This window comes from Phycodurus eques, chromosome 7 (assembly GCF_024500275.1).
Source record: "Phycodurus eques isolate BA_2022a chromosome 7, UOR_Pequ_1.1, whole genome shotgun sequence".
Lineage (NCBI taxonomy): Eukaryota > Metazoa > Chordata > Actinopteri > Syngnathiformes > Syngnathidae > Phycodurus > Phycodurus eques.
In genome coordinates this window covers 11,096,482-11,123,713 of record NC_084531.1, presented here as the reverse complement: position 1 = coordinate 11,123,713, position 27,232 = coordinate 11,096,482, and the positions used below count along the sequence as shown (strand labels likewise).

The 27,232-nt window shown below is 39.8% G+C and overlaps 3 protein-coding genes across 5 annotated transcripts in view; 2 read left to right on the top strand and 1 right to left on the bottom strand.

Annotated features, from left to right (window-relative positions):
* rsrc1 (arginine/serine-rich coiled-coil 1) overlaps nt 1–8,727 on the top strand; it is a 215,096-nt gene extending 206,369 nt beyond the window's left edge. Inside the window, exons 7-9 of one of the 2 annotated variants that reach the window (XM_061681559.1) lie at nt 2,348–2,454; nt 5,446–5,547; nt 7,252–8,727. In XM_061681559.1, coding sequence (XP_061537543.1) covers nt 2,348–2,454; nt 5,446–5,547; nt 7,252–7,344 — 302 coding nt within the window. In that variant the 3' untranslated portion in view covers nt 7,345–8,727. The remainder of the gene's footprint in view (nt 1–2,347; nt 2,455–5,445; nt 5,548–7,251) is intronic. The other variant, XM_061681558.1, reaches the window with a different exon arrangement.
* A 319-nt stretch (nt 8,728–9,046) lies between these two features.
* Nucleotides 9,047–24,578, top strand: mlf1 (myeloid leukemia factor 1). 2 transcript variants are annotated; one of them, XM_061682336.1, is made up of 7 exons: nt 9,047–9,200; nt 10,510–10,660; nt 19,617–19,700; nt 20,358–20,486; nt 22,464–22,623; nt 22,704–22,842; nt 23,654–24,578. In XM_061682336.1, exons 1-7 carry the CDS (start codon nt 9,151–9,153, stop codon nt 23,709–23,711), a joined length of 771 nt encoding a protein of 256 aa, XP_061538320.1. In that variant the 5' UTR covers nt 9,047–9,150; the 3' UTR covers nt 23,712–24,578. The 2 variants fall into 2 exon arrangements, with proteins under 2 accessions (XP_061538320.1, XP_061538319.1); XM_061682335.1 differs by having other exon boundaries at nt 22,704–24,578.
* med29 (mediator complex subunit 29) lies at nt 23,466–27,145 on the bottom strand. Its single transcript, XM_061682338.1, has 4 exons — nt 26,976–27,145; nt 26,812–26,870; nt 26,148–26,232; nt 23,466–26,065 (listed from the first exon to the last, which is right to left on the bottom strand). The coding sequence occupies exons 1-4, from the start codon at nt 27,129–27,131 to the stop codon at nt 25,838–25,840; spliced, it is 528 nt and encodes a 175-aa protein (XP_061538322.1). The 5' UTR covers nt 27,132–27,145; the 3' UTR covers nt 23,466–25,837.
* Nucleotides 27,146–27,232: the final 87 nt, after the last annotated feature.

The window sequence follows — 27,232 nt, the reverse complement described above, 5'->3', positions numbered from 1 at the left end:
ATGCTCGTTATTGACCCCACTGCCTGGATGCATATTGCATCTAGCCAATCACCACCGAACTAGTTGCTTACTAACATGAGTGCTTGACCTCTATAACAAACCTAGTTCACCTAGCCGAGCTGTCAAGTCATTTGGCTGAGAAACTTGATATGGGGTTGTGGTTATTATGTTAGTTCGCCTCAGTTTCGTAGTAGTGGGGTGGACATACGGAACCACTCACTCACAGTCACCTTTTCAGAAATGGGTGGGATAATGTAACATTTACTTTGTTTAATTTTACTTGATGGGTTGGCAGGCACTCCAGAGACCCAATCATTTGTATCCATCCAATCATTTTCTGAGCCGCTTCTCCTCACTAGGGTCGCGGGCGTGCTGGAGCCTATCCCAGCTATCATCGGGCAGGAGGCGGGGTACACCCTGAACTGCTTGCCAGCCAATCGCAGGGCACAAACAAACAAACAACCTTTCACACTCACAGTCACATTTACGGGCAATTTTAGAGTCTTCGATTAATGCATGTTTTTGGGATGTGGGAGGATACCGGAGTGCCCGGAGAAAACCCACGCAGGCACGGGGAGAACATGCAAATTCCACACAGGCTGGGCCGGGGATTGAACCCGGGTCCTCAGAACTGTGAGGCTGACGCTCTAACCAGTCGGCCACCGTGCCGCCCAATCATTTGTATACAAACATTCATTATTTTTGTTCCATTTACAACATCTATGTACAGAGTGTTCCATCGCTGCGTTTGTAACTCAAAGCAGTCATATCGCAAATTATCGAAAGGAACACGGGCCTTCATCTGCACCAAAAATAATGATGCCATTAATCCGTTTCAGCCCCACATTGTGCTCCTTTTGGTGTGCGCCAGGGGACAGTAAAATAAAGACATACAGACACAAATGAAAAAGAGATTCACAAATAAGTGACTCACGAAGATGCAGTATCACAGAGGGCCCTCCATGGTTTGTGTTCAAATATCCGTTGCCTAAACGTTTATAACACTGTGACATACAGTCGATGCTATTCGATAGCTAGTGGAGTTTTGCAGAGTGTGTTAGCATTAAGCTAGCCGACTTTGTTAAGGCAAAGGGATGTGGTTGTTTTAGTTACACAAGAAAGTAAAGTTCAACTGGGAGTGGCAATAAACAGTATGAAGCCTCTTTTTTGAAGAATTGTTCACTCGCTGCCAAACTGCTGCTTGGTGTGGACTGAGTTGAGTTTGCTGCCACCATCAAGAGTTTGTCAAGCTCAAATTTTTGCTCCTAAGTCAAAGCAAAAAAATCATATATTAAAACTAAAACTAAACTCGTGTCACTTGTAAGTCAAGGTATCACAGTATCAATATGTCCATTTTAATGCATTAATGGAAGTATTTTCTGCAATCTCACATGGTGTCGTGGATGACCTTCAAGTAACGTGAGCATATTTCCCCCCAAATGTCAACGAATTAGTTCGTTGTTCAAGTTTTCCACTGTTTGGGGCTTTGGGTTTGGTTTTGGATTGAAATTTAGCGATACTGCAAGTTTGACACCCCCCCCAGGCCTTTTTGCCCGAGTGGGCATACTTGTGTGAGTTACTTTTGCAACAATATTTTGACAACTCTGCCCAAATAGTAGCACAGGTGCAAGATTGACATATGGAGAGATGGGAGAGTGCAGGGGAGGACGGATGGACACGGGAGCGAGTGATGAATATTGACTGATCAGAGGCGAGATTGACAGCCACACAATAATGGGACTGTTCATAGTTGTTTTTTTTCTTCTTTAGAATTACAAACTTTCCTTTTTGGTAATTCCTCCTACGCTTGTACAAGCTCCACTTCATGAACGATGTATTGTGTGATATGCAGAGTCCTGACGTGTTTATATGCAGGAGTCATTTACTGGAAGCCCTTTCCTGTCTTTGTGCGTGATTGGACAAACCGCAGCAACAATAGTCTGTGATCCACAAAACCGGATGAAACTTAATCCTATTTTGTCTCCCTAATGAAATTCCATTGCAGCCAGTTTGTGTTCATATTTGTGATTATTTTACAATGCATTATTCCCAGTGTAATTTACTCTCATCTTGTTAGCATTTATTTGCCTTCCTCGGCGGGCCGCTACGTGCCCTTGGCGGCGCACGAGTGCTCTCCCTTAAAGATTAAAATAACATCCGATATGTCACATTACACGTCAAGGATAGTTATGCAGACAGATCACATGCGATCAAGTGGGCTCACTCCCAACGGAATCCACCGCCGTTCAGAACATGACCAGAGACAAGTGACCCCGTGCAAGTGCTTTTTCTTCACACACCTTCTTACGTGCTTTTGTGTGTGTGTGTGTTTTGTTTTTTTTTCCAGCGGGAACTTCTCTGGAGGAGCAAGTGCGAAGGATAAAGGACATCGAGGCCATCGAGAGCGACTCCTTTGTTCCACAGGCTTTCAAATCAACCCGGGCCGACATCAAGGTGCACTTTTTGCGCTCTCATTCAATGCTGCTTCCCGCGTGGGCCTGCAACAAATCAAACGTCCCCATTCAGACAAACTGGTGCATCCTACATCTGTCACCCTCTCAGATGGAGACCAAACACACAAGTCATTATTGAAATGCTCCCTCGATTTGATTTGTTGGAGTTCTTTGGAGAAGGCGGGCAATGTGTGACAGCGACCTTGTGTCCAGTCGGAGGACACTTACCAAGGTCGAGACTATAATAATGTTTACCTCCAAGTTGTCATCGCTGTCCAAGTACAACCATGTATGTACTTTTTCCGGGAGCAAATAAAAAATAAAACACAACAAATTAGGGAGCTTTAGTACCAGAAACATATCGTTGCCATTACTTTTCAGGAAATGTAAAAAAAATTTTTTTAAAAGTATATTATTTCATTTATTAAACATTGTGTCATTAAATTTGGCATCATACCTTATATTGCTATCATATACCAACAACACAACATTCCAAAAATCATGTATAATCGCTAATTAACCCACTAAAAAAATCACCATTTTAATTCCACTGTCGAAGTCTGCAAGTCTGCAGTCGCTTTGGGCCTTTTGACAAAACAAAAGGCTTTTATAGTGTGGTTACATACACTACCATCTTTTAATTACAGTATTTTAAAAGTTTAACGGCTATAAGTTGGGCAGTACAAAAAAAAAAAAAAAACAGTAAGCCGACTAGGCTGTGTGATAAAAAAAAAAAAAATTAACCCGACTTACCTACGTGACTCACAGGCATCCTTCCTCACCTACGCATTACAGCTATTGATTTTTGACAAAACAGGCCTCCTCCAATATATGTAACAGAACTATTTTCACTCATTGTTGTCAGTTGAGAATTTCCACTTTTAATCTTGCAGAGTCATAATGTTGCGAGGCTCTTACAGAGTGGGGAAGAGGACTTCTCAGACATTGAAGTGTCCTATGATTTTCTCTCAAGCTTTTTTCTAATACCGATACTAAAAAAAAATAAAACATTTATGTGGTATTGTATTGTTTTTCCTGACAAGGTACCACGGTACTTTTTTAGTACAGGTACACCATGTAACCCAAGTAATAAACATGTATGTTTACTAAACCATTAAAAACAACATTGTACAACTTTAAGATAGCACTCTTTTTTCATGAAATAGAGTTTTGTGAATTTTGGGTAATCCCAGAAATAAAATCAGTGTTTTTATTTTTTTTATTTTGCATACAATTTTATAAATTTCCATATTTACCAAATTGGAGTTATAAAAATGTCTTTTTGTCCAACTTGTTTTCATTTTGAAAAATATTTTCTTTATGACAAACTTTACAACGGCCCATTGGGGCTGCAACCTAACAGGAGGGTTAATCTGTGGAGATGAAAGTTTTCACGACGATATATTTTGATGAGATTGGGTTTGTTAATAAAAACTCCCTGTCTCTTCCTGTTTTTTTTAATACCAATAACGATTTGTAAAAGCACTATTCTTCCAAATTAATAGCATGATCGAAAATGCAAAAAATACTTATAATAGTGCAATCCTGTCCATTTTCAACCGCATGCATACACGGTGGGAAACTGGGATTTCAAATCAACCCTGATTGTTCACTCATAAATTGCTGTTCAGCATGTCATTACTAAGAGTTTAGATGACTGGAGCTGCTGCTTGGCTCATCACCATGTTTATTAGCACCAGCCCTTCCTATATCTACCTTATTTTAGTATGCAGCCAAGTAGAATGTCAGTAGACGCTTCCAAATGATAAACATTTGCTTTGGGCCTACTCGTCGCACGCTTTGAAACATGAATGCACTTGGCAACGTGTCCAGCTTGATGTTTACTTTACCAGTTGGAGGCCAGCGTATCCTTTTTGCTTATTTTAGCATTTTGTTGCTTTAGAATAGCTCTTGAGTCAATATTTTGAGGAATGCAACTGTAAACAATGGATCACCTGTCTTTTACAGTGACAAAATAGCCCTTAAAATATCCTCATAACAAATAGGATTTAGCTGCAGCCAATGAAAACACGAGAACATTACAAAGACAGTAATGTTTTTTTCGTGGGGGTGGGGTTTGTTGCATTATAGAGGCAGAATGGGAATGTTAACAGAGCTCTCGTTAATTTTTTTTACACGACAGTTATATATTAATACGTTTCTGACAGTGTCAATCAAAATGTAGCATTGTCTTTGTAAAGGCAAACATTTTGATATAGCTGCTGTGTGGGTGTACCTAATGATCTGCCCATATGTACAGTAGATGCTGTTTATAATGGTTCAATACAGTCTCATTCCATGCAGCAGGCTTGCATTGCCACCTCGTGGACAAATCTAGACCCTAATCATCGATACCATCCCAACTGTGTTTACTACACTACACAAAGGTGACTGTATTTCCAGCTTGAAAATGCAAATCTCTCTCCTCCCTCCATTTTTGTTTGTCGCTGACTGCTTGGTATGTACACGTGAGTTGTCGTCGAGCTGAAAACGTGACTTGGCCCATTCGTGACGTCCCTCCCCAAGATGGAAGAAAAAAGCAAATACTGTATATCTTTTTACTAAGGAAAATGACAAAAATTGTTATGCACAGTAACTTGGATAAGTAATTTTAATTTGATTACCGGTCTGGAAATAGTAACGCATTAGATTACTCGTTCCCAAAAAAGTGGTAAAATTAGGTTAAATAATGCATTACTAGCATCACTGCATACATCTGTGATTAGAATATACAGAAAACCAAAATCTACTGCTTGCATGTTTGTGTATACAGTGGTGCCTAAACTTGGCTAATTTTTTAGATCCAAGTCAACACTCTTTTCAGCTTTTGATTTTGATTCATATTCAGATTTGATTTTATTTTGATTCAGAATTTGATTAAATGAAAACGAGAGTAAGTGAATATTCATTCCAGTTATTTTTGTTGTTATGAGAGCATTTTAATTTTAAAATTCAGATTTATTCCCTCAACTTTTGCTCTTTTTCTTGTCAGGTTGAGCCTGTGAAGCAGGAGTCAGACAGAACGGACTACGCAGACATTAGTCTTCCTCTGTCCATCGTCTATAATGACAACGACACTCTGGCTCATCCTGCTGTAAGTGGTCTCCATGACAACCCCTAACGGCACCCACTGTTTCAATCAGGAGCTCCCAAATCCTTGTACAACCCTCTTGTACACCCATACCATATCTTGTTAATACTATTAGTAGCGTGTGTGTGCGGCGCATATCCTCCTCCAATCAACTCCTCCCCTGCGAGCAATGATGACAGACGAGAAGGAAAACTTTCAACTGCACTAATGCTCGCCGGGGCTCGCCACTCGTCTATCTCCAATGGGCAAACTAAGTTGACCTGACCTGACGTACGCAGATAACACCCACACACAGACACACACACACACACACACACACAGAGTCTACATACAGTATACAAGGTCCTGCGACAGGCTGATGTATAGTACCAATATGCCTCAGGTGGGCCCCGGCCTCAGCTCCACTCGCAATTAGAAGAGATGAGTCCCATTTTCCCAGCCCACATAGTGTCACCACACACAAACACGTGGACACACAACACGCACACATACACAGCCTCATTAGCACCACGACACCAGCGCAGGACCGACAGACAAGAACTCACCAGTGTGAAACAAAATAACGTAGCTGAAAAAGCAGCTGATTGATTTTTTTAAAAATGTTTTTCCTCATCAGTTTTTTGCGCCACAGACCGGTTTCATGTAAAGATGTATTTTGACAGACTGGCGGGGCACACCCTGAACTGGGTACCAGCCAGTCGCATTCATACTCACATTCACCCCAAAGGACAATTTAAAGTCTTCATGTTTTTGGTATGTGGGAGGAAACCAGCATAACCAGAGAAACACAACGCAAGCATGGAGCGAACCAAACAGAATGGCCGCGGTCTGGATTCCAAGCCCCAACCTCAGGACTGTGGGGCAGATGTGCTAACCATGAGGTCACCGTGCCGTCGTACCATATTCAACTTACATTAAAATATATTGCAATGCAGAGTCAGAAGTCACACTTTACGCAGTCCTGATACAGACTACTGTACATATTTGTGAATAATTAAAATTCTAGCATGAGGAACACATACTGTATTTAACATACAGGTAGTTTGTTTGATGGGAGGAATATAACATAGCAAACCTGTACATAAACTGATTTTCCCTAAATATGTTTCAAGATCAAGTTATTTTATCGTGATTGTCTTAAAAACGGAACAAAAGTGTCTGAAAAGTGCCTAAAACTGACCTCATAAAATGTTTCTGAAACATGCAGATATGTTCAGAAGATGCTGAATCTTATATGCGGAGAATTATGTTTGTCCAAGTGTCCATAATTACAAATACAGAAATCAGAATCATTTTGATTTGCCAAGTATGTCCAAAAAACACACAAGGAATTTGTCTCCGGTAATTGGAGCCGTTCTAGTACGACAACAGTCAATTGACAGAGAACATTTTTGAGATTGGTACAATTTTTTTGACAATTGTGCAAAAAGATGCAGAGTCCTCTAGCACTTAGAGCAGTTCGAATGACTAATATTGCAATAGTCCGGTGCAATGACCATTGTGCAAAGGGCGCCGAGACTTCAAACGTGCAGTACGATAATCTGGGACAATGTTGATTGTGCAAATGTTGCAGATACTCCTCGGTCAGTGTGCAAATGGAGCAGATGCTACTCTGGCATGAGTGGCCAGTATTGGTCAACAACAGATATGCAAATAGTGCCCTGTGAAAAATTAAATTTTGTCCCCTGTGTGCTCTGTCCCACACAGCTGTTCATGGACAAAGAGAAGGCTGAAGAGTTGTGGCTCAACCGACTTATGTCACTACGCCAGGAGAGGCTCATGGGAAGTCCTGTGGCCTAACCAGAGAACGCCAGATGATGTGTCCTGGGCCCGGATCCCTTTCCTCTCTACTTCCTGGCTCCCACATTTCCACAGAATTTTTGCTTCATTGTATTCTACGCGTTCCACTGAAACTTTGAGAAGGGAATCCAATGGAAATTAAACCATAGTGAAACTGGCATGATTATGGTTTTCCTGCTGTTAGTATGCTCTTGTCAAAGACCGATAACTCTCCCAGTAAAGATGACACGATTGAAGTTAGCATGTTAGTTATAGAGTGGTAAACAAAAGTCTACACACCTCTGTTCGAATGCCAGCTTTTTGAGATATATATTCCAGCATGAATGTGATCTGTAACCTGTACAACTCAATTGAAAAGAGAGAGATAATGTGGTTGCCTCGGTGTGCACACCCTCTTATAACTTGGGAATTGACTGAGTTCTGAATTCAGATGTTCTAGTAGGCTTGACTAAGGCCCAGTACAAAAGCATGATGCAGCCACCACCATGCTTCAGTGTTGGTGTGGTCTTCTTTTGGTGATGAGCGATCTTATGATTGCGCCAAACATGGTTTGGGGAATTACGGACAAAAAGTTAAACCTTGATGTCATTGGACCATGATACATTTTCTCACACACATTTGGGTGGCTTAAAGTGTTTGTTTGTTTTCTTCTTTGTAATTCCGTCTTGTGGTGGTACTTACCCCATAGCCCAAAAATTTGAAAAGGATGGGAGATTTTTGTCACATGTGCTAAACAGCCAGTATTTGCGGTAAATTCCTGCAGCTCCCTCAATGTTGCTGTCTGCCTCTCTGCAGCGTCCGTGGCCCATTTTCTTTTTTGGAGGGATGTCCGGTTCTTGGACCAACTATGATTACCAAGAACCATGGTAGTAATATCGCTGTATGTAAGATGTGACAACAAAAATGTAAGGAAAAGATTAACAGCAGAACCTTAAATTGAGTTGTAAGGGTTATGTCACATTAATGGTGGCAAACATTTTGAAATGGTTTATCCTGGTCTCATTTTCTATGTAACAAAAAAAAAAAAAGACATTTGAACAGGAATGTGGAGACTTTATACATCCACTGTAGCGTGTGTTGTCCTTTGTTGAAAACAAATAAAAAGAGCTGATATAAAGGTGTCTTACTTTTTATTTTATTTAATTTTTTTACTGTATGCCCTCACCTTGTTGACTGTATATATGTACTTCTCATGACTGAATGTTAATTATGAGTGACATTTTAAAGCAGCGTAGCGAATCAAGAGCCGGACCTATTTATGGAGCGGGCCAGATGGTAAATCTATACCCAGCGTGGGACACTTTGTCACACCGCCATCGCCTCCAAATAGCCAGTGTGGTAATGAAGTCTTAAATACAACTATGCTCAAAAGCAAGAGCACACACTTAAACCACCGCGTTAACGTTGCTTGTAATGTTATCGAATCCTTACACGCTGTCCCGCTGCTGTGAACGGTCAAAACAAAAATAAACATTTTGTAAGAAGGTGCGTAAGTTACTGTGTGACAATTTCTTCACGGTGACGATTATAAAAGAGAGGGAAACTTGTTCCAGAGCGCTGTCGTCATGGCAACCCTCAGCGACACAACAACCTGGTGGACGCAGGTTGTCTTAATAAACCAATCAGAGAACGGCATTTACGTCACATGGTTGAATGCCCATGGTCCTAAATCTCCCGCACGAACTCCATTGTGACATTACAGCAGTCGAGCTCGCTGCCACCTGTGGCGTACAGGACTTATGTTTAATTATTTTTTTTTCAATTTCGCTATTTTGTTTTAAGTTTACCACTTTCACATCCGCGGCGATGTTCAGGAACGGCAACTCCAGGGGCTTTGACGACGACCCATTCTTCTCGTAAGTTGGCCTCAAATGTTCCGCGTTTAAGCTAGCTTGTTCACCCCTAATGTGATGTCGGAGGTCAAATGAAAAAAAAGTTTAAAATGTAAATAAAAATGTAAAATAAAAAATGTCGTGTTTCTTTTTTATATAGATTCTAGATTATATTTTTATTTGCAAATAATGTATGGGAGCGAAATAAGGAGATAAAAGAGGAGCATAAATGACTTAGTTTGTGCAATTTATTTCTGCGCAATTGTACAAAATTAACCAAATATATCTTAAATTTAAAAGTATATTTTTGTACACGTGGAGGTTTAAGAAACTTAAAGAAGAAAAGTAAGGTATCGTTAAATAGTACTTGTGTGTCTAAAAAAATATTATATTAAGTTTATTCGCTGTATAATGTGAATTTTCAAGAAATATATGTCATAATACGAGATGTGAAATAGCCAAGCCAGCCAGACACTCTTGTGCGTGTGTTGTTTTTCGATTTTGTTTTTGTTTTTTGTGGGGGAGAAATGAAAAGTGAGGGTCCCCCATGAGCCCAACGCCCCTCACAACTACTAATAAAAATAATAATTGTTTTATATAGGGCGTTTCTAGGTATACAAAGACGCAGAGGAACTATAAACACTTTTTATAATGGCCTGGTGAATGAATACAATTCAGTTTTTTTTTTTTTTTTTTTTTTTAAATGGTTTGCTCCACTTTCTCCTTCATGTTGTCAAGATCCAATCTGTGAATTCTGTATATCACATTAATGATGATGATTTAAAAATTGTCCACATCATACAAATTGGTCTTGTTTTAGTTCTGAATGGGGATACGTCCTGCTCAGGTGCAGGGGCAAATCTATTCTAGTTGTATACACGTCACAAACAACCCCAAAATCCTGAAAATGCATACCAGGGATTCTTAAAGTGTGTAACATTGGCTCTCTCTAGTGGTATGTGAAAGTATCACTTAATTAAATGTTCAAAATGCATAGTTACAGTGAGTGGCTTCAACTTCAAATCCAATTTATTACGTACAGTTCAGTTCATGCAACTTTTAAGTAATTTTTTTAGATGGTACTTGCTGTAAAAAGTTTTAGAACCACTGTCATACACGATTTGCCTTATCAACTTTAACGTTAAGATGTGATGTAGCAGTGTTTTACAATATAATACAGTTGCTTGATGGCTTGAATTTTATTAAAGAAGATCAGAGTGGCCCTTGTATACTTTGATTCGTCCTGCAGAGTCAAACTGTGGCAACCATAAAAGCTTTAAAAACAGTACAGGCAACGTTTAAGTGAAATTCTTAATCTTCGTCCCCTGTGAAGAGATCCATTCCAAGCACACCGGGATCACATGCGCCAGATGATGCGGAGCTTCTCTGAGCCGTTGGGCGGGCCCTTCATGCCGAGCATCACGGACGGGAGAAACCGCGGGCACGACACAGTGGAGCCTCCGGCGCTGAGGAGCGAACACAGGGTGAGAACATGACCGCCACATACACTCAACAACCGACTAATCCACATGTGCCCGCCTCATTAGTCGAGTTTGTAGAGCAAGTAATCTATGGAGGCTCAATTGAAGCAACACTTGCACAGAGGCCATGTTCGTCTCTGGTTTAGTAGAAGGTCAGCACCCTTGGCCTCCACCTGTTATATCTATAGCCCAGAGGAGCACTATTTATAGGTCATTGTTTCATCGGTACACTATACAGTAGTTTCTTGTAAGTACAGTGGAAACTCTCAAACGTTAGCTCAGACTGTCACCGTCATAAAAGGTTTATTATCTGTACGGCTATATTTAAGTGTCATTTTACCATTCTTAACTGTCACACAAGTGTACAAATAAGTTAACTACTGTACAATTAAGCTAAAATACAGTAAAACTGACATGATGGAGCCAGACGAGGAAGATGTTTGCTGAGCAATACTGACGTGTTGTGTAATATAAAAGATGTGTATTTATGTTAGCATCTGCTTGGTAAAATTAATACAGTGGAGCCTCGGTTTTCGTCATTAATCCGTTCCTAAAAGTCTGACTAATACCAAATTGTATGAAAACTGAACCAAAATTTCCCGTAGGAAATAATTTAAATCCAATTAATCCACACACCCAAAAATGTTAACAAAAATATATTTTATTAAAAATAACCATTTTTTTTAATAGGGCTGCAACTAGGGCTGGGTGATGTGGCAAAAAAAAAAAGAAAACCAAGTTATATATTTTTTTTCATGTTGTCCGATCTCGATAATTATCACGATTTTTAAAATATCTTTGAAAAACGTTTTTCAATAGCTCGTTTTAAAGCTTCTGTAATGAAGCTAGAGAATAGTTCAACATTTTATTTATACCTTTTGTTAAGAACACTCCTCATAGTGAACACCTTGGACTGTAAACATTATCTTGTTTCTCCATTTGGTTGTTAATTTGCAGCCTACTTTCTGGTTCACAATGGCTGACAAATCATTTTTTATTCTGAGTTCAATTAATACCAGTAACTCCAATGGGGAAAAAAAAAAAAAAAAAACTTTTGCATATTTTCACCTTTGCCCAGGTACTCTTCAAAATTATATGGGTTGTTCCTTTTCATACATACTATTTCTCTTAAATTGGTTCTGCACTTTTGCGTAATCCTTCTAACCAACCAACCGTGAACAACATAATATAGTCTTATACTAGGTGAAGCTTATAATAGAGCCTAATCACCATTTTGTGTTCTTTCTCTCAAGTTTTCTTTTCATTTTCATAAGAAGGGCGATTATTAACCTATCAAATGACTGTGGTGTGTCTCTGGCACCATTTAGATCCTATTAGACTTTACACCGATCTGATTGGCGGATAATTAGCATCTTATGCTGATCAGCTTTAATGTCATAATTCGCTGTTGATTGGCTCCACAAAAGACATTTACTCCGCGTCCCCATCGTGTACAGTATATTTGTATGTATTGGGTTTGTCAAAAAAGAACAAAATAGGGAGAGAAGTGTGGGGGTGGTCACCGGTGCTAGGGGTAGAAGGCGTTCGGATTGGTTGAGGTATATCACCTACTTTTAATACGATACGGCTTGCAAGCAGGCAACAAAAAGTTATGTAGCCTAGCAAGCTAGTGCTAGCACTAACGGTTGTACGTAAACATGCCAGCGTTCTGTTGAATCGGGCTCTAAAGGTAATTTAAGTATTTTAATTACAGTAACTTAGCACCCATTATTTCTGTCATGTTGTAATGTTGATTTGACCTGACTGATTAGAATACATGACCTGATGAGAATATTTTTGAAGATACTCAGTATACAGTACACAATTATATACAGGAAATGAACAAGTCATTTAAATACACATTGCTCCATCTTGTGATCGGATTGGTGATTGGTTGCCGTTTTTTTTTTTTTTTTTTTATAAACTCTCTGATCAGTGATCGGCGCCAAAAGTCCTGATGGTGTAAAGCCTAGGTCCTCCAGCTACTAATTCTCAAAAAATTGCTGTATTGTAGCAAACAGAACTGAACAGCACTACTTAGTAAAAAGTGGACTCTAGTTTTGTACCCGTTAACCTTTCCTTGAATGAGGACAAGCATGTGAACCTGTTTAATCCCACAATGTCATGGAGGCCTATATATTTATCCTTGATAATGACTTTCATCACAAGTTTGGCCTCAATAGGCAGCAACTTGATGCTTCTTAATTACTGCAGATCGCTGCCATTAACTAGATCATGTGTCCTGCTCTAATGACCTCGGTGACTGAACAGCAGCTATCCAAACACTTGATTCGATTCTTTTGGTTTGCACAGGGTGAAATAATCCCCATCCTATTTTGCTGCCTTAAATAATGTAATTAAAATTGACTTAAGTGGAACTGCAGTTCCACTTAAGTGCAGTTCCACTTAAGTGCAAACTACAACCACAATATAATCCATCCAGCCATGTTCTACAGTAGAGCTGCACCGATACGAGTATCAGTATCTCTGTTGAAACTGTACGTCTGTACTCTTACTCTTACCGCTACTAACACATCAATACCACTTTACCAGCATAACATATAACTTCCAGGCAGGTGGAGTCTGAGCCGTATCAGCATTGTGGAAATATTTTAAGTTATCCACTGCTGACAACAAATTATGCTCTGCAAAATGGATGATGCACTCCACTTGTCCCACCAGCTGCGGCAGCGGGCCGTCTGCCAAGAGAAGTAAGCGATGGGATGTGGAAGTATCTTGTCCGTTGTCCTGTCACAGTTTTATTTGATAACTTGCGGCATTCTTAACATGCAGTCTTGCATTTCTTGTGACCGACTTTATTTTTTAGTTAACACAAAGAGGCAACATGGCATCTGTATTCCTACTTGTATATCCACCAGACTCCACGTTTTTCTTCGTCTCTTAATTCTTCTTCCGCTCAGCTACTATATGTGCTCCTTACACGTAGTGCCCCCTGTGTTCAGACTGCGACATCACAAATAACTGTAATGCCTTGTGTTACAGGTTAAATTTAAGTGAAATATGTGAGACATTTACTGTTAAACATGCAGTTGGATGTTAAAATTGTTGTTATTCTAAAAGTGTTATTTTTGAATGAAACTTAATGCAATCCAAATAAAAGTTTTTGTGTGTTTTTAAACAGTAAATTACTTCATAAAATAGAAACAAAATCATCACAAACGATGTAATCCATTATCACGTATCAATACTCTATTGGGGTTAGGCTCAAATTCAAGTACACAGAGTTTGGTGTGGATTAACTTGACTGGCCTGCACAGGCCTTCTTGTCCAACATCACTGTGTGACCTCACAAATGCGCTTCTAGGAGAAGCGCATTTAGCTGTAAAAAGCATTTTACAGCATTTGGCTGTAAAAAGGTGGACCGATGTCATATTAAACCCTATTGATTAAGAAGGGGATGTCAGTTCAGATCAAATGTGAGTCAAGGCAGGTGAACGGATACTTTTGGCTAGTACTCGGTCTCAAATAAATGCGGTCGGTGCATCCCTATTCTACAGTATAGTGAGCGTTTCCATTCGAGTCGCAGATGAGGTGGCTCCTATCCCAGCTAGCTGACTTTGGGCTGAAGGCAGTGTACACCCTTGACCAGTTGCCAAGTCAATCGCAGGGCGCATAAAGACAAACAAGCGTTAACACTCACATTAACAGAGTCTTTAACAGAGTCTTCAATGAACCGAGTCTTCGATGAACCTAACGTATGTTTTGGGATTGTGCCAGAGTACCAGGAGAAAACCCACACAAGCCAGGGGACAACATGCAAACGCCACAGAGGAAGGCCGGAGCCAAGCGATTTGAACTCCACACTTCAGAAGTGTGTGGCAGAAGTGTTTGCTCCCACAATACAATATAATCTCTAAATCCAATGCCTCTGAAAATGTATAATTTGGACATTCAACCAAACATTTGGGAGGAAATGTGCCTGTAAAGTAGAGCCACTGCGTACCTCAAAACATCATTCGTGTTGCCCATCCATCCATTTTCCATACCGCTTATCTTCACCAGGGTCTCTCAAAATATAAAGGCACTGCCTTTTTTTTTTTTTTTTTTTTTTTTAATATATATATATATAAAAACTTAAATAAAAAAAATAAAAAAACATGACAATTCACCCTTGCGTTAGTTACTGGTAATTATATTATTTTTACATTTGCATTATATGACAGTAAAGTCTTAAAACATAAAAACAAAAAACATTTACTTAAAACATTCCCAGTACAGTTACCAACTGTTTACTATCAACAATTTGTCAAGAGTGGAAGAGGGTCTCACCCACCTTGTCTATGAAATTCAGGTTTGAAAACCACTGTAATGACTTACAGGTCCCTGCAGTTGGCAGCATTTCATCTCTTTGGATTTGAGATCAGCGGTCGAAAATAAAGATTAGGTGGTGAATCTCGTTTTGTCAGGTCGATTATGAGGGAGAGAAATACTAACATTTTGGAAGTCTGACAACTTTAGGCAACTTACACTTGAACACTGTAAATATATATATATATATATATTGTGTGTGTATATATATATATATATGTATATATAGATATAGATGTGTGTCTGTGTATAATATATATATATATATATATATATATATATATATACATACAGTGTTCAAGTGTAAGTTGCTTAACGTTGTGTGTGTATATATATATATATATATAGATGTATAGATGTATATGTATGGTATAAACAGAGTGTTGGTGTCCCAATCATGAATGACGAAAGCCATATAAAAAAAGCCACAGACGTTGAACTTGAGCCATGCGGTGAATCAGCATCCCTCAGGGCGCATTTCATAGTTGTTTATCTGTAAAAAAAATTATTATTTTTACAAAAGCTGTTTCTTGGTGATATTTTTGTTGTTTTTATAGTTTGAAGTGTCACAAAAGCAAAAACTATTTGTGCTGCTTCTGTTTCTTTTCATGACAGACTTTTTCTGGTAAAAGAAGAGAGTCTAGTCTTTCTTTTGGTAGGTTTGGTGCTTGTATCGTCACAGACCACAGTATTCTGTGGGTCTTGAACGATCAATCAAAATACTCTGGTAATATGGTGAACTTTGAAAATGTCTGGCGGTGAATGAGTTAATGATACCGTTATGATGGCTGCAGTTGAATTACATTATTTTCTCAGGCAAAACCCGATGGGAAATCTGGGAGATCGCGTCTTGGAATGGAACATGTCCAACTTCAAACTCAGACACTGTTCAATGACTACCTCGCAAAACTGAGCCTTTATCAATGGCGATGCAACATGTGACTTCAGTGTCACGATTTTTAGTCAGTTGGAGTTACAGTAATATTTATTTGCTGGGCATGGGGGATATGATGTTCGTGAACAAAATGTCCCATAGGGATTGAGCACATGACAGTCTTTCTTTCAAATAAGGCATCATTGTCTAATATTTAAGACAATATTATTATGTGAGTCCTTCTCTCTTTTCTTTCTCACTTCTGTTTTCTGTTTGTCCCAGCATGACTTTGACAGCTCACTCTCGTACGGCCCCTTATACCACAGCCAAGCGGTACACTGAAATACACTGGTAAACATGCACGTTTAGTACAAAATCAAATCATGCTTCAACATGTTGACCACATAATTTTTCTTGAGGATTTTCTGTTTTGTTTTTTGTTTTTTTAAATGTAGTTTTCAACACTTTCGATTCCCAGTGGGAAAATAACCCTCGTGTGTTTATCTACCATGGAGCTAACTTAGCTAGGAGGGCTCATATTTCCCTGCCGTCTCCTGAGGATAGCCACTTACTGCTTCATATCACCTTTCATCTTCTAGGCACGCTCGTTTATAAATGTACAGTCACATGCTGCTGTTTTTTGAGTCTTAGAATAGTTTGAATAGTGACAGGTCATTTTTTTAAATAGGAGGTATTCATTTCTAACTGTATGAGAGTTTTTTTGTTTAGAACTAGACTGGATTGCTAATCTAGTCAAACCAACCTCTGGGTTCGATGCAGCGACAAGTGGGGCCCTAACAACAGGTTCCTTATCTAAATATAATCTGGTCACAAATGGAAGTGGCATTTATTTGCCCATAAATGCCACCGTGGGATAAAATTGGCCTGCGAGATAGTGACCAGGAGTGTTGTATTTACATCAGCTTGACCTTTTGTAAAAGAGCTGAGCGAGCGGAGCAGAGCAGCCTTGGACTCTTCAGCCTCTGTGTAGCCTTCCCAGAATGAAGCTCAGTTTCAGTGTTAAAGCCCACACTAATCTCTGGCAATGCGACCCAATTACGCATGGAACACAAGTCATTCAACACCACGCTGATTGTAGCCCCTGCACATAACACACACATACATAGCGATAGATGCCGGGATGCTTATGCGGGTGGGGCTGCAGAGTCATAAACGCCAGCAGTTTTGTCCCAGATAAAGCCATGTCTTACTTTACCTCAACATTCAAGCCTTTAACTTCCACAATTGTAAACTTTGTAAATTTGTATAACAATTATCAGTTTCCATAGGTAAACCAGCAGATCCCTGGCCAAATGTCCACTGTGTATGTTCTAAGATGGTATCTACTGAATGTAAAAGTCTACACTTATTTTTAATATGATATTGTTTCAACCTCCAGGACATCAGTCAGTCATTATTGCCCATTGAAAGCACAGTCAGTAGAGTTTCCTTCAAGTAACACTCAACTGTTCATCAGTTCTTGTCAAATGCATCCTCTAACACTTCCTATATTGCTCATCAAAGTAACCCAAATCCTGTGAAATACAGGGTGTCCCAAAAGTCGCTATTAGCTTCCTTTTTTCTATTTTGTTTCAGGTATCATTTGGACAAACTATCACTATTTGACAGCTTATGCTTTGCAGTTTTTGCAAGCCTAGCATTCATTCCCTTGCACATGGCTTGCCAAATGACATTGGAGCAGTGTTGCAAAATTGCTGCCAGAGAAGGAGTGTTTCTGTCCTTGACTGTTCAGCACCAGTTTGAGAAGCTTTATGGCCATCACACTGCTCCATCATGTATTACAATTTACACTATCTATGACAAACCAAGGCGCGAAAGGCCTGCTGCGAGCACCACTGATGAAAACATCCAACTTCTAGAACATGCATGTTTATGGGATGTGGGAGGAAACCGGAGTGCCCGGAGAAAACCCACGCAGGCACGGGGAGAACATGCAAACTCTACACAGGTGGGGCCGGGATTTGAACCCTGGTACCCAGAACTGTGAGGCAGATGTGCTAAGCAGTCGTCCACCGTCCCGGCTTAGAACGTTGTGTAAAACCTAAATAAAAACTAAATGCAATGATTTGCAAATCCTTTTCAACCTATATTAAATTGAATATACTACAATGACAAGATATTTAATGTTCAAACTGATTAACGTTTTTTGGGGGGGTTTTTTGTGCAAATATTCACTCAATTTTGAATTGGATGCCTGCAACACGTTCCAAAAAAGCTGGGACAGGGGCAACAAAAGACTGGGAAAGTTGAGGAATAATAAAAAAAATATATATACATTTGTAACATTCCACAGGTAAACAGGTTAATTAGTAACAGATGAGTGTCATGATTGGGTATATATATTGGGTTCACCACTTTGTGAACAACTACATGAGGAAATAGTCGAACAATTTAACATTTCTCAGTGTACAGTTGCAAGGAATTTGGGGATTTCATCATCCACGGTCCATAATATCATCAAAAGATTCAGAGAATATGGAGAAATCACTGCAGGTAAGTGGCAAGGCCGAAAACCAACATTGAATGCCCGTGACCTTATATCCCTAAAAAAAAAAAAAAAAAAATGCATCATTGTGCAAAGGATATTGCCACGTGAGGTCAGGAACACTTCAGAAAACCACTGTTGGTTCACGCAGTTTGTCGCTGCATCTACAAATGCAGGTTAAATCTCTACCATACAAAGTGAAAGCCACATATCAACAACACCCAGAAACGCCGCCAGCTTCTCTGCGCCTGAGCTCACCTGAGATGGACTGACACAAAGTGGAAAAGTGCTGTGGTCTGACAAGTCCACATTTCACATTGTTTTTGGAAATCATGGAGGTCGTGTCCTCCGGGCCAAAGAGGAAAAGGACCATCCAGATTGTGATCAGCGCAAAGTTCAAAAGCCAGTATTTCTAGTGGTATGGGGGCGCACATCTGTGACTGCACCATTATTTCTGAAAGGTACATACAGGTTTTGGAGCAACATATGCTGCCATCCAAGGAATGTCTTTTTCAGCGACATCCCCGCTTATTTCAGCAAGACAATGCCAAACCACATTCTGCACGTGTTACAACTGTGGCTTCACAGTAAAAGTGTGAGTAGTAAACTGGCCTGTCAGCACTCCAGACCTGTCGCCCACTGAAAATGTGCGGCGCATGATGAAGCGCGAAATACGACAACGGAGATCTCAGACTGTTGAGCAACTGAAGCTGTACATCAAACAAGAATTGGAAAGAATTCAACATACCAAGCTTCAACAATGTGTCCTCAGTTCCCAAACACTTACTGAGTGTTGTTAAAAGGAGAGGTGATGTAACACAGTGGTAAACATCAAATTCAAAATGAGTGAATATTTGCAACAAAAATAAAAGTCAGTTAGAACATTATATTTGTACTGTATTTAATTGAATATAGGTTGAAAAGGACTATTTTTGTGTGCTGTAATGTTTGTACAATTAAGACAATTCTGTTCCAACTGTGGTCCAAGCCAATAAGACAAACTATTCGCATGTGGGTTACATTCCCTTGATTTGTGTGAATGTTAGTAGAGCATAGTGTGGTGAATTACCTGCTTCAGGTGATGTAACGGGGACGATACATATAGCATGCCGAAACCGACGCATGTTTTGTTTGTATGTACACACATAAGAGAGTTGTTTATGAGCTGATAATGCCTTGAGAACAGGTGGCATCCAAGCTTAACCATCAAACTGCTGTGACTATTCTTTGTACCTCGTGTGTTTGTGCAGGACACCACAATGAACCCTTTCAGCATGTTCGACAACATCATGACCAACATGAGGAGCAAGATGGAGGGAATGTGCAAAAACTTTGTGAGTTCACACCAGTAACATTTCATATCTTCCACATGTGGATAGTTTTTTTTTTTTTTTTTTTTTTTTTTGTAACCTGTCCTGTTGAGCTGTATGGCCATGCAGAATGGTGAATCTATATGCCTTTTGTGCTGGAACAGTTTTGCTGTGCAACAGGGGAGTTTGAAATACTCCACCTGCTTATTTTTGTATTATTCTGTTGTTTATTGAAAATGTAGCCGGACAGAAAAGGGTTTGAGGGAACAGACAGAGGGACAGAATGGACAAGGGAAAAGGGTGTGAGAACCAGAGCAGAACAGTAGACAGTCTAGATATTTTACCACAAGTCGCAAGCCAAGAGAAATGTGACCATCCACCCTATTACTATGGTTACCAGGTTCCCGACTGGCAACCATTATCCCTGTTATCGTGTGTGGCGGGGTGTAGCCCATTAAAATTGAGAAGACTGGTGGGGGTGAGGCGAGATGGTCACAGGCCAATCATGACCCTCAACCGTCACCCCCACCCAGGCCAACCAGCTCCCCAAAGGATGTGCGAATGTATGTGGTGCATTAAAAACCCGCGGGAGAAAGGCGTGGCAGGCCAGAGAGCAGGCCGCAGTGCCGGGACACCTGGCCCTGGCAAGTAAAATGATGTGTTTATTTGTTTGTGTGTCAGGAGAACATGTCCACGGACGCAAACACCCACTCATTCAGCTCCTCGTCAGTCATGACGTATTCCAAGGTTGGAAACGAACCACCAAAGGTCTTTCAGGTCTCGTCGTCGACACGCCGTGCCCCTGGAGATGTAAGTGCATCAACAGAGGATATGTTGGCCCTCATAGAGGTTGGGGTAACCAAACACTACCCAGTATACATATTAATGGTTCTCTGACAGTAGCAGTCAAAATTGAGTGTTATTTCTATAAAAGCAACATTTTTGATCCAGTGGAGACTCGGACTGTGAAGGTGTACTTAATGTTACGGCCTTTGAGTTTTTAACCAGGCGTCGCCAAACCTTTGTGCTTAATATACAGTAATGCTGCTGTTGCACACTATTTTGCACTGCCCCAGCTACCTACGAGCTACAGCTAAAGCAGCTAAATACGATGCCGAGCCATGGAGGCGAACATTTGCTTCGCGTCCGGTGTCAACGCAGCATAAGTCACTAATCATCACCTCCGTGGCTGCGAATGAGCTGCACTTCTGACAAGTATCGTTATCACAAAGGGAGGACAAGGAGTAATTAACAGCAGAAAGACAAAAGATGCCATTCTAATTGCTAAGCTATTGTGACATGGATAATACAGTAAACTTGTCACGTACGTCTGGCTCGAGCCACGTTAGAGCAGAGAGTAACCAAGTTTAAAGACCAAAATTGCAGGTAAATTAATAAGTGTCTATTGTGAAAATACTGTAATACACACTAACACGAGACACACCAAAAATTAATTAGCACATCACCGCTAGTCTGCTACGTCACTTGAGAAAACAGGCCTACAAGTTTAAAAGTACATCAGTATAATAAATGTTTATGATCTAAGATAACGTATTAGTCCCACAATGGGGAAATTTGCATCGTTTCAGCAGCAATAGTGGATACAGGAAATGCAAAAGAAGCACAAAAGAGAAGACATTTGGCTGCAACTGCGTCCACCATTACAAGGTTGATGCAGTAAATGCATTAAAATAACAAATATTGAAGCCATCATTTTTTAATGATTACAATTTATAGTGTAATAATTAAATTGTGCAACTGAACAGTATGCAGAATAATTTTTAACCTATTACATAATATATTGCAATAAATGTCCTGTATTCATATTCTTGACATAATTTTACCAATATGGAAATTCAGAGAAATAGTTATGGAAGTGAATTTCTGTAGGTTAGCGTATGTTATGAGTCTTTTTACATATGAGAGACGGTTAATTTAAATAATAAACATATCTCAATAATTCTCATTCTTATGTTTACATTTTATTTGCAGTTCTAATGAATCAAACGTGTTTTTGAATTGTTTTTATTGTATATGTAAAAATGTTTCCTGTTTTATTAGTTATAACTTGATTAACAGTATTTAGTTAGGCAAATGAAAAAATATAATTTAAATAACCAGTTTTAGGAAAACTGCTTAATTGATGCAACAAAATGTAATAAAATAATTCATAGTCAGAAGGATGCATTGTGTGTGGGCAGATTTTCACTTGTTAAAATATGACTTTTTACCTTGAGAATACACAACTGTTATTGTCATCGTATGACTTTAATCTCCAAAATGTACAACTTCTTATCGAGAAAATACTTTAGATTTGAGTTGTAATATTACAAGAATAAAGTGATAAACTACCTCAAATATGCAACTTGTTTCTAATTTTTCAAAAAATCCCGTTAATATTAGATTGTAATTTTAATCTCTCGTGCGTGTGGGTGTGTGTAAGGCCCTAATACTCCTTGAATTCTTGCCTATACCAAGAAGGTTATTTTTGCATTATTGAACTAGATTACACTGACCAAGGAGAAATTGTGCATATTCAGATGAAGGTGTACATCCATGTTAACATAGCAAGAGATTGTGCTTTCATTTCTTAGTGACTGCAGCATGAGTCTTAATGATAAAATCAGTGCACTGCACACACATGAGCTGACTATCTGTGAAAACATACAATGTGGTGCAGATCCAAATTAAGATTTTTCTACTTGGATGTGACAATAAAATAGTCAAATAATGTGCAGGTATATTTATGCGTTGAAAGTTTTTTTTCCACTGTCAATATGCATGCAGGTGAAGGAGACTGTAAAAGCCTTGAAAGACTCTGAAAGTGGCCTTGAGAAGATGTCCATTGGCCACCACATTCAAGACAGAGGACACGTCGTCGAAAAGAAAATGAACAAGAAAACAGGAGATAAGGAGTTCATACAAGACTTCCAGAATATGGATGAATGTAGGTTAAGGAATGTTTATCGGTGTCATTACATTCCTTTTGCTTGTCCTGACATTCGTGTCCTGACTATTCTCTCTCAGCTGAAGCACAGTCCTTTGACGAGGAGTGGCAGAAGGAGTTGTCAAAGTTTAAGCCATCTGGCTCCATGGCTCAGCTGGAGCCGCCCCGACGTCACGGAGGTCAGCAGGCACCTCTCGCTGGTCCTGAGCGGACCCACAGGTTAGTTATAGCAGGGAAAGGAATAACAGGGGACACCTTAAAATACAGCGGAACCAACAAAGTCAGCGTTTGGAATTAAAACCAAAATATGCCTCAGAAGTCACACAAAAAACAAGACTCAAAAGCAAGCATCTCACTCAAGCATCAAATGCCCGCCGCACACTGAGTGACACAGCCGAACGCGGCTTAATTGGACCATTGCAAAAAAATGTTTTATTGGTGACTCGACGTGGCACACAAAAAGACTTGAGCACCGCACATCTACCAACTCACTGCAGCGGGAAAACTGTGACCATGTATTGGGTTTTGAGACTGCACATAAAATAATACTGTAGTGTATCACTACTATTATTATTATTTTTTTTTTTTTATTGAACGATAACAAAACGGGGCAATTGTCAAGGGAGAAGCGGATCGCATCAAAGAAGGAAACGGGTGAAAATCAAGGAGAGAGTGGAGGGGATGTTAGCAATTATCGATCGCCCCATTTACTGACACTCTCTCTCTCTCTATCTATATATATATATATATATATATATAAATGCTTTTTCTTTCATGTCTTTTTAGATTCTCAGTCATCCTTGTTTGTAAAAGTTGAATCAAGGCTACTGGACTCTTCTTGGTTTATTGAATTTGTTGTTTTTTTATTTTACGAAAACGTTAAAAAAATGACAGACAATTATGACAGCATCACGGAACAGATGGTGTTTGACTTTGGAGGTTTCAGTATAATCTGCAAAAAAATAAAACATCAATGAATCAAGGTTTAATTAGGTGTGTGATGTAATACGTCTGTTTTGTGCTTTTACAGAGAACAACCCAAGTCCAAACCTAAAAGTATCCTGAAAGTTTCCAACTCGACAAAGTAGTAAAACCATTTACATGGTCTCAAGTGCTCACAATGCATACAGTATATAGACACATACAATAATGGTATCATCCCCAAGACTAAGTCAGAAGGCCCACAAATGGAAACGTTTTAGTGACGTTCCACGTTTTGACTCGGTTGTATTGGTCACTGCTTCTCAAGGTGTGTTGTGTCACGCAGTTTGTCCATAGCAAATTAATGTGTTTACAGCTTGTTCCCATCTTTTGCTCCCGTCTAACTCTCTATATTTTCAATGACGGTCAGGTCTCCCACTTAAGTCTCAGTGGCACAAAGGATTGAGAAAGTCAGGAACTGAAGCACTGTAAATGTCATGATAACCATGAATAGGTTAGCTGGATTCTGATTCAGAATGAGTGGACCAATCGGTGTCCTTGAAGAGATCGATGAGAGATGTACAGTAGGTAGCAGCTATGCAACGCATGAAGGAATTAGCATGGGTCCTCCCAGAGCATCATTTCGTTATTAAAAAGAGCACAGAAAAACAAGTTTTTGTTTTTGATGAAATGTTATTTGCTGTTATCCCATGAGACATAAGCTGTTGACTGTTTGACTTGTTGATGCGATGGATGCAGTGTTGATGCTGAAAAGGGAATTCCACATCAACTGTCATCATATGGTCATAACAATTTGAGTGAGTGATTTAATTTGATCCACTAACACACATAGAATATAGGTCAATGTATTTTTTTGAGTGCCTGAAATGTCTTGTCTGCTGTAATCTTTGTACAAAGAAACATTGCTTTCCCTTTTTGTATTGTTCATTTTTCATCCAAGCTCAGTAACGCCACTCGCAACTGTTGTTCTTGTATATTTTAAATATACATTTAGAATTGAAAAATAAAAATGTCACAACAAAAATGTGTACAGCTATTGTTGGATCGAAGCACTTGATCTGAAATGTTACACAGCAGTTGAAGGACCCAAAGAGCACCCACTACTACTGTTTGACACCTGGCCATGACAGAATGGACAACCGCTCTCCCCCTCTGTTGCTACGGTATACAGTGAATATATAAAGTCTACAAACCCCTGTTCAAAGGCCAGGTTTTTGTAATATAAAAAATTAGACCACGATAAATCACTTCACAACTTTCCAACATTGATGTGGTCTTAATCCGTAGTTTAATAAGAAAAAAATCTTTTTTTAGGGGGTGTTGCATAAGTGTACACACACTCATAACTGCGAATGTGGCTATGTTCAGAATTAACCAATCACACGCAAACATATGTTAAAGAGGAGTAAGCACACACCTAACAGCATCTAAAGTGCCTCTGATTAACCCCAAATAAAGTTTCCGTATTCTAGTAGGTTTTAAATACACTAGTCGGTGAGTACAGCTCTGGCTCCACCTAGTGGCCGCAATGGAACACCGCGTACATATTTGCAAGAAAGGACCGGTCGGCTATGCCATTTGTGCAGTTGAATTTAAATTTAACTCTCCGAAAATTCTGTGAATTTATAACACTTTTGTTTTTAACCATCAAATTGCCCAACACTGAAAACTTACCATCAAACAATTGTGTCAAAAATTAAGTTTGCGAAATTTCAAATGTGGTGGGGGGGGGGAAAAAAAACAAGCCAGGGAAGTGAAGTCAGCTAACATCTGCCCAATTATTTTACGCTCCAAGTGCTAGAAATTTGAGAAAGGAAAAAAACAAAAAAAAAAAGTGTGATAAATTCCAATTCAAACTAATGGCAGATATGCTTCCCATACACAACCTCCACTGTGCCACAATAATGATGCCTTTAAATTCCAAAGGTGGGACAGCACTTTAGTGTAAGGAAATTCCTCAATGCCGCAACAGGGATGTTGATGTTAACTCAGACAGTGCATCTAATCTGCTGAGTCTGTGTGAAAGTGCACAAAATTGCAGCAATATCCTGCTTTGCTGGGTTCCCTGTAAAATAAAAATTAAAAGTCCAGTGGATAAATCCAAAATCAATCACCAAAATTATGGATTTAATTGATCCACCCTGCCTTAAATTCAGAGGAGTGTTAACATAAATGACCAAAAGCACTACTCCTCTGGAGGCCGTGCTAAAAAACAACAACAATAAATCCTACAATCCTTGGCATTTCAATGAAAATGAGTCAATTGCGAGATCTACATAATTCCCGGAGGCTGTCCCTTTCCCGCAATCTTTTTAGAACATTCCAGCAGAGCGTTGTGAATGTCCTTGGCGCACGAGATCTGGGACTTGATCATGCCAAGGTACTGGGCGTAGGACATGGACTCTGTCTGCACCGTGTCCGGTTTGGTGGCGGTGGGCACCAGGTTGGGCGAATGCTTGGCACTGTCGATGCTCTGCGAGAGGCACTCGTACGCCAGCCGCTGCGGAGGTGCATTCGGGTCAATGGAACAGGCGAGCACAGACATTACAAAGTGAAGTTTTTAAGGTGTCTTTAAATCTCACCAAACACAGCTCCAGCTGATCGCAAAGAGCGTAGAACTCCTCAAGGCTTTTGTCGAAGCGCTGAACAGCAGCGTCACTGCTTTTGCTAAAGCCGAAGAAACATCAACAAAGAATGTAACGCAGATAGCATTAAATGGCTAACAATTATAGAGGATCCTCGGTTTACGGAATGTGCTATTTCATCACATGGCACAAGAAGGTATACTCAAACACTGTTGATGTTTCACAATGGATTGTTTTATATTTATAGTGTCTTGGTAACTCAGTTTGCTCCCACAATCCTAAAACTTGCATGGTAGGTTCATTGAAAGACTAAACTGTCTACTAAGTAACATGGGCAAAAGGCAAATATTAACCCGATATACTGTTTATGCTGCTTTTAAGTGGTACGGAGTAAACATCTGTTGAGTATTTTAACAAAAGTATTTTATTGTGAAGCATAAACCTTAAAATGCATTGGGTCACCAGACCCACAAACACTGGCTGAATAACAACAATATGAACACCACACAAGGTTTAAGGTTATTGATAGCCTGCAGTGCGTTCAGACTTACGAACAAATTCGTTTTAGCGTGCCGTAGGAAGAGAACTCCGTCGTAAACCGAGGACGTCCCATACATTACAGTGCGAACATAATAATAAAATAAGTCGTCGTTACACGTACACTCCGTTGTCTATGGTCGTGTTGTGAGCCAGGTTGTGCGACGCGATCTTCATGAGATTCTGTGAGGGGAACAAAAACCAAACGTCGTCACGCAAACAACGACTTTAGGATGCGTTTGGTGGTATCTACAAGTAGAGGGGTTCTAGTTGTTCTCAATTTAGTACCTGTAGACTTTCTTTCAACTGCGGAATGAGCATTTTAAAACGATGCACAGGGTCGAAGTCCTGCTGTTGATTCAACTGCTGCTGTTGCTGCAGTGCAGCGGCTTGTTGCTGTTGTAAGCCTGGTGGACCGCCGGGCTGCTGCTGTTGGGACGCCATTTTGGCTAGGCGAGGCGAGCACTCACACACCGGAAACACAACTTTTCGCTTCCGGTTGGGGCAGAGACGAGCTCTTCACTTGTTAGTTAGCTAGCATATAT

What these genes read in the sequence shown, in the direction of transcription:
- med29 (XM_061682338.1), bottom strand. Translation starts at nt 27,131, where the DNA reads ATGGCGTCCCAACAGCAGCAGCCCGGCGGTCCACCAGGCTTACAACAG. An exon ending in AGTTGAAAGAAAGTCTACAG is followed by an intron (nt 26,871 to 26,975) that starts GTACTAAATTGA and finishes TTCCCCTCACAG; the next exon opens with AATCTCATGAAGATCGCGTC. An exon ending in ATCAGCTGGAGCTGTGTTTG is followed by an intron (nt 26,066 to 26,147) that starts GTGAGATTTAAA and finishes GCACCTCCGCAG; the next exon opens with CGGCTGGCGTACGAGTGCCT.
- mlf1 (XM_061682335.1), top strand. Translation starts at nt 9,151, where the DNA reads ATGTTCAGGAACGGCAACTCCAGGGGCTTTGACGACGACCCATTCTTC. An exon ending in CGCTGAGGAGCGAACACAGG is followed by an intron (nt 10,661 to 19,616) that starts GTGAGAACATGA and finishes GTGTTTGTGCAG; the next exon opens with GACACCACAATGAACCCTTT. An exon ending in CACGCCGTGCCCCTGGAGAT is followed by an intron (nt 20,487 to 22,463) that starts GTAAGTGCATCA and finishes ATATGCATGCAG; the next exon opens with GTGAAGGAGACTGTAAAAGC.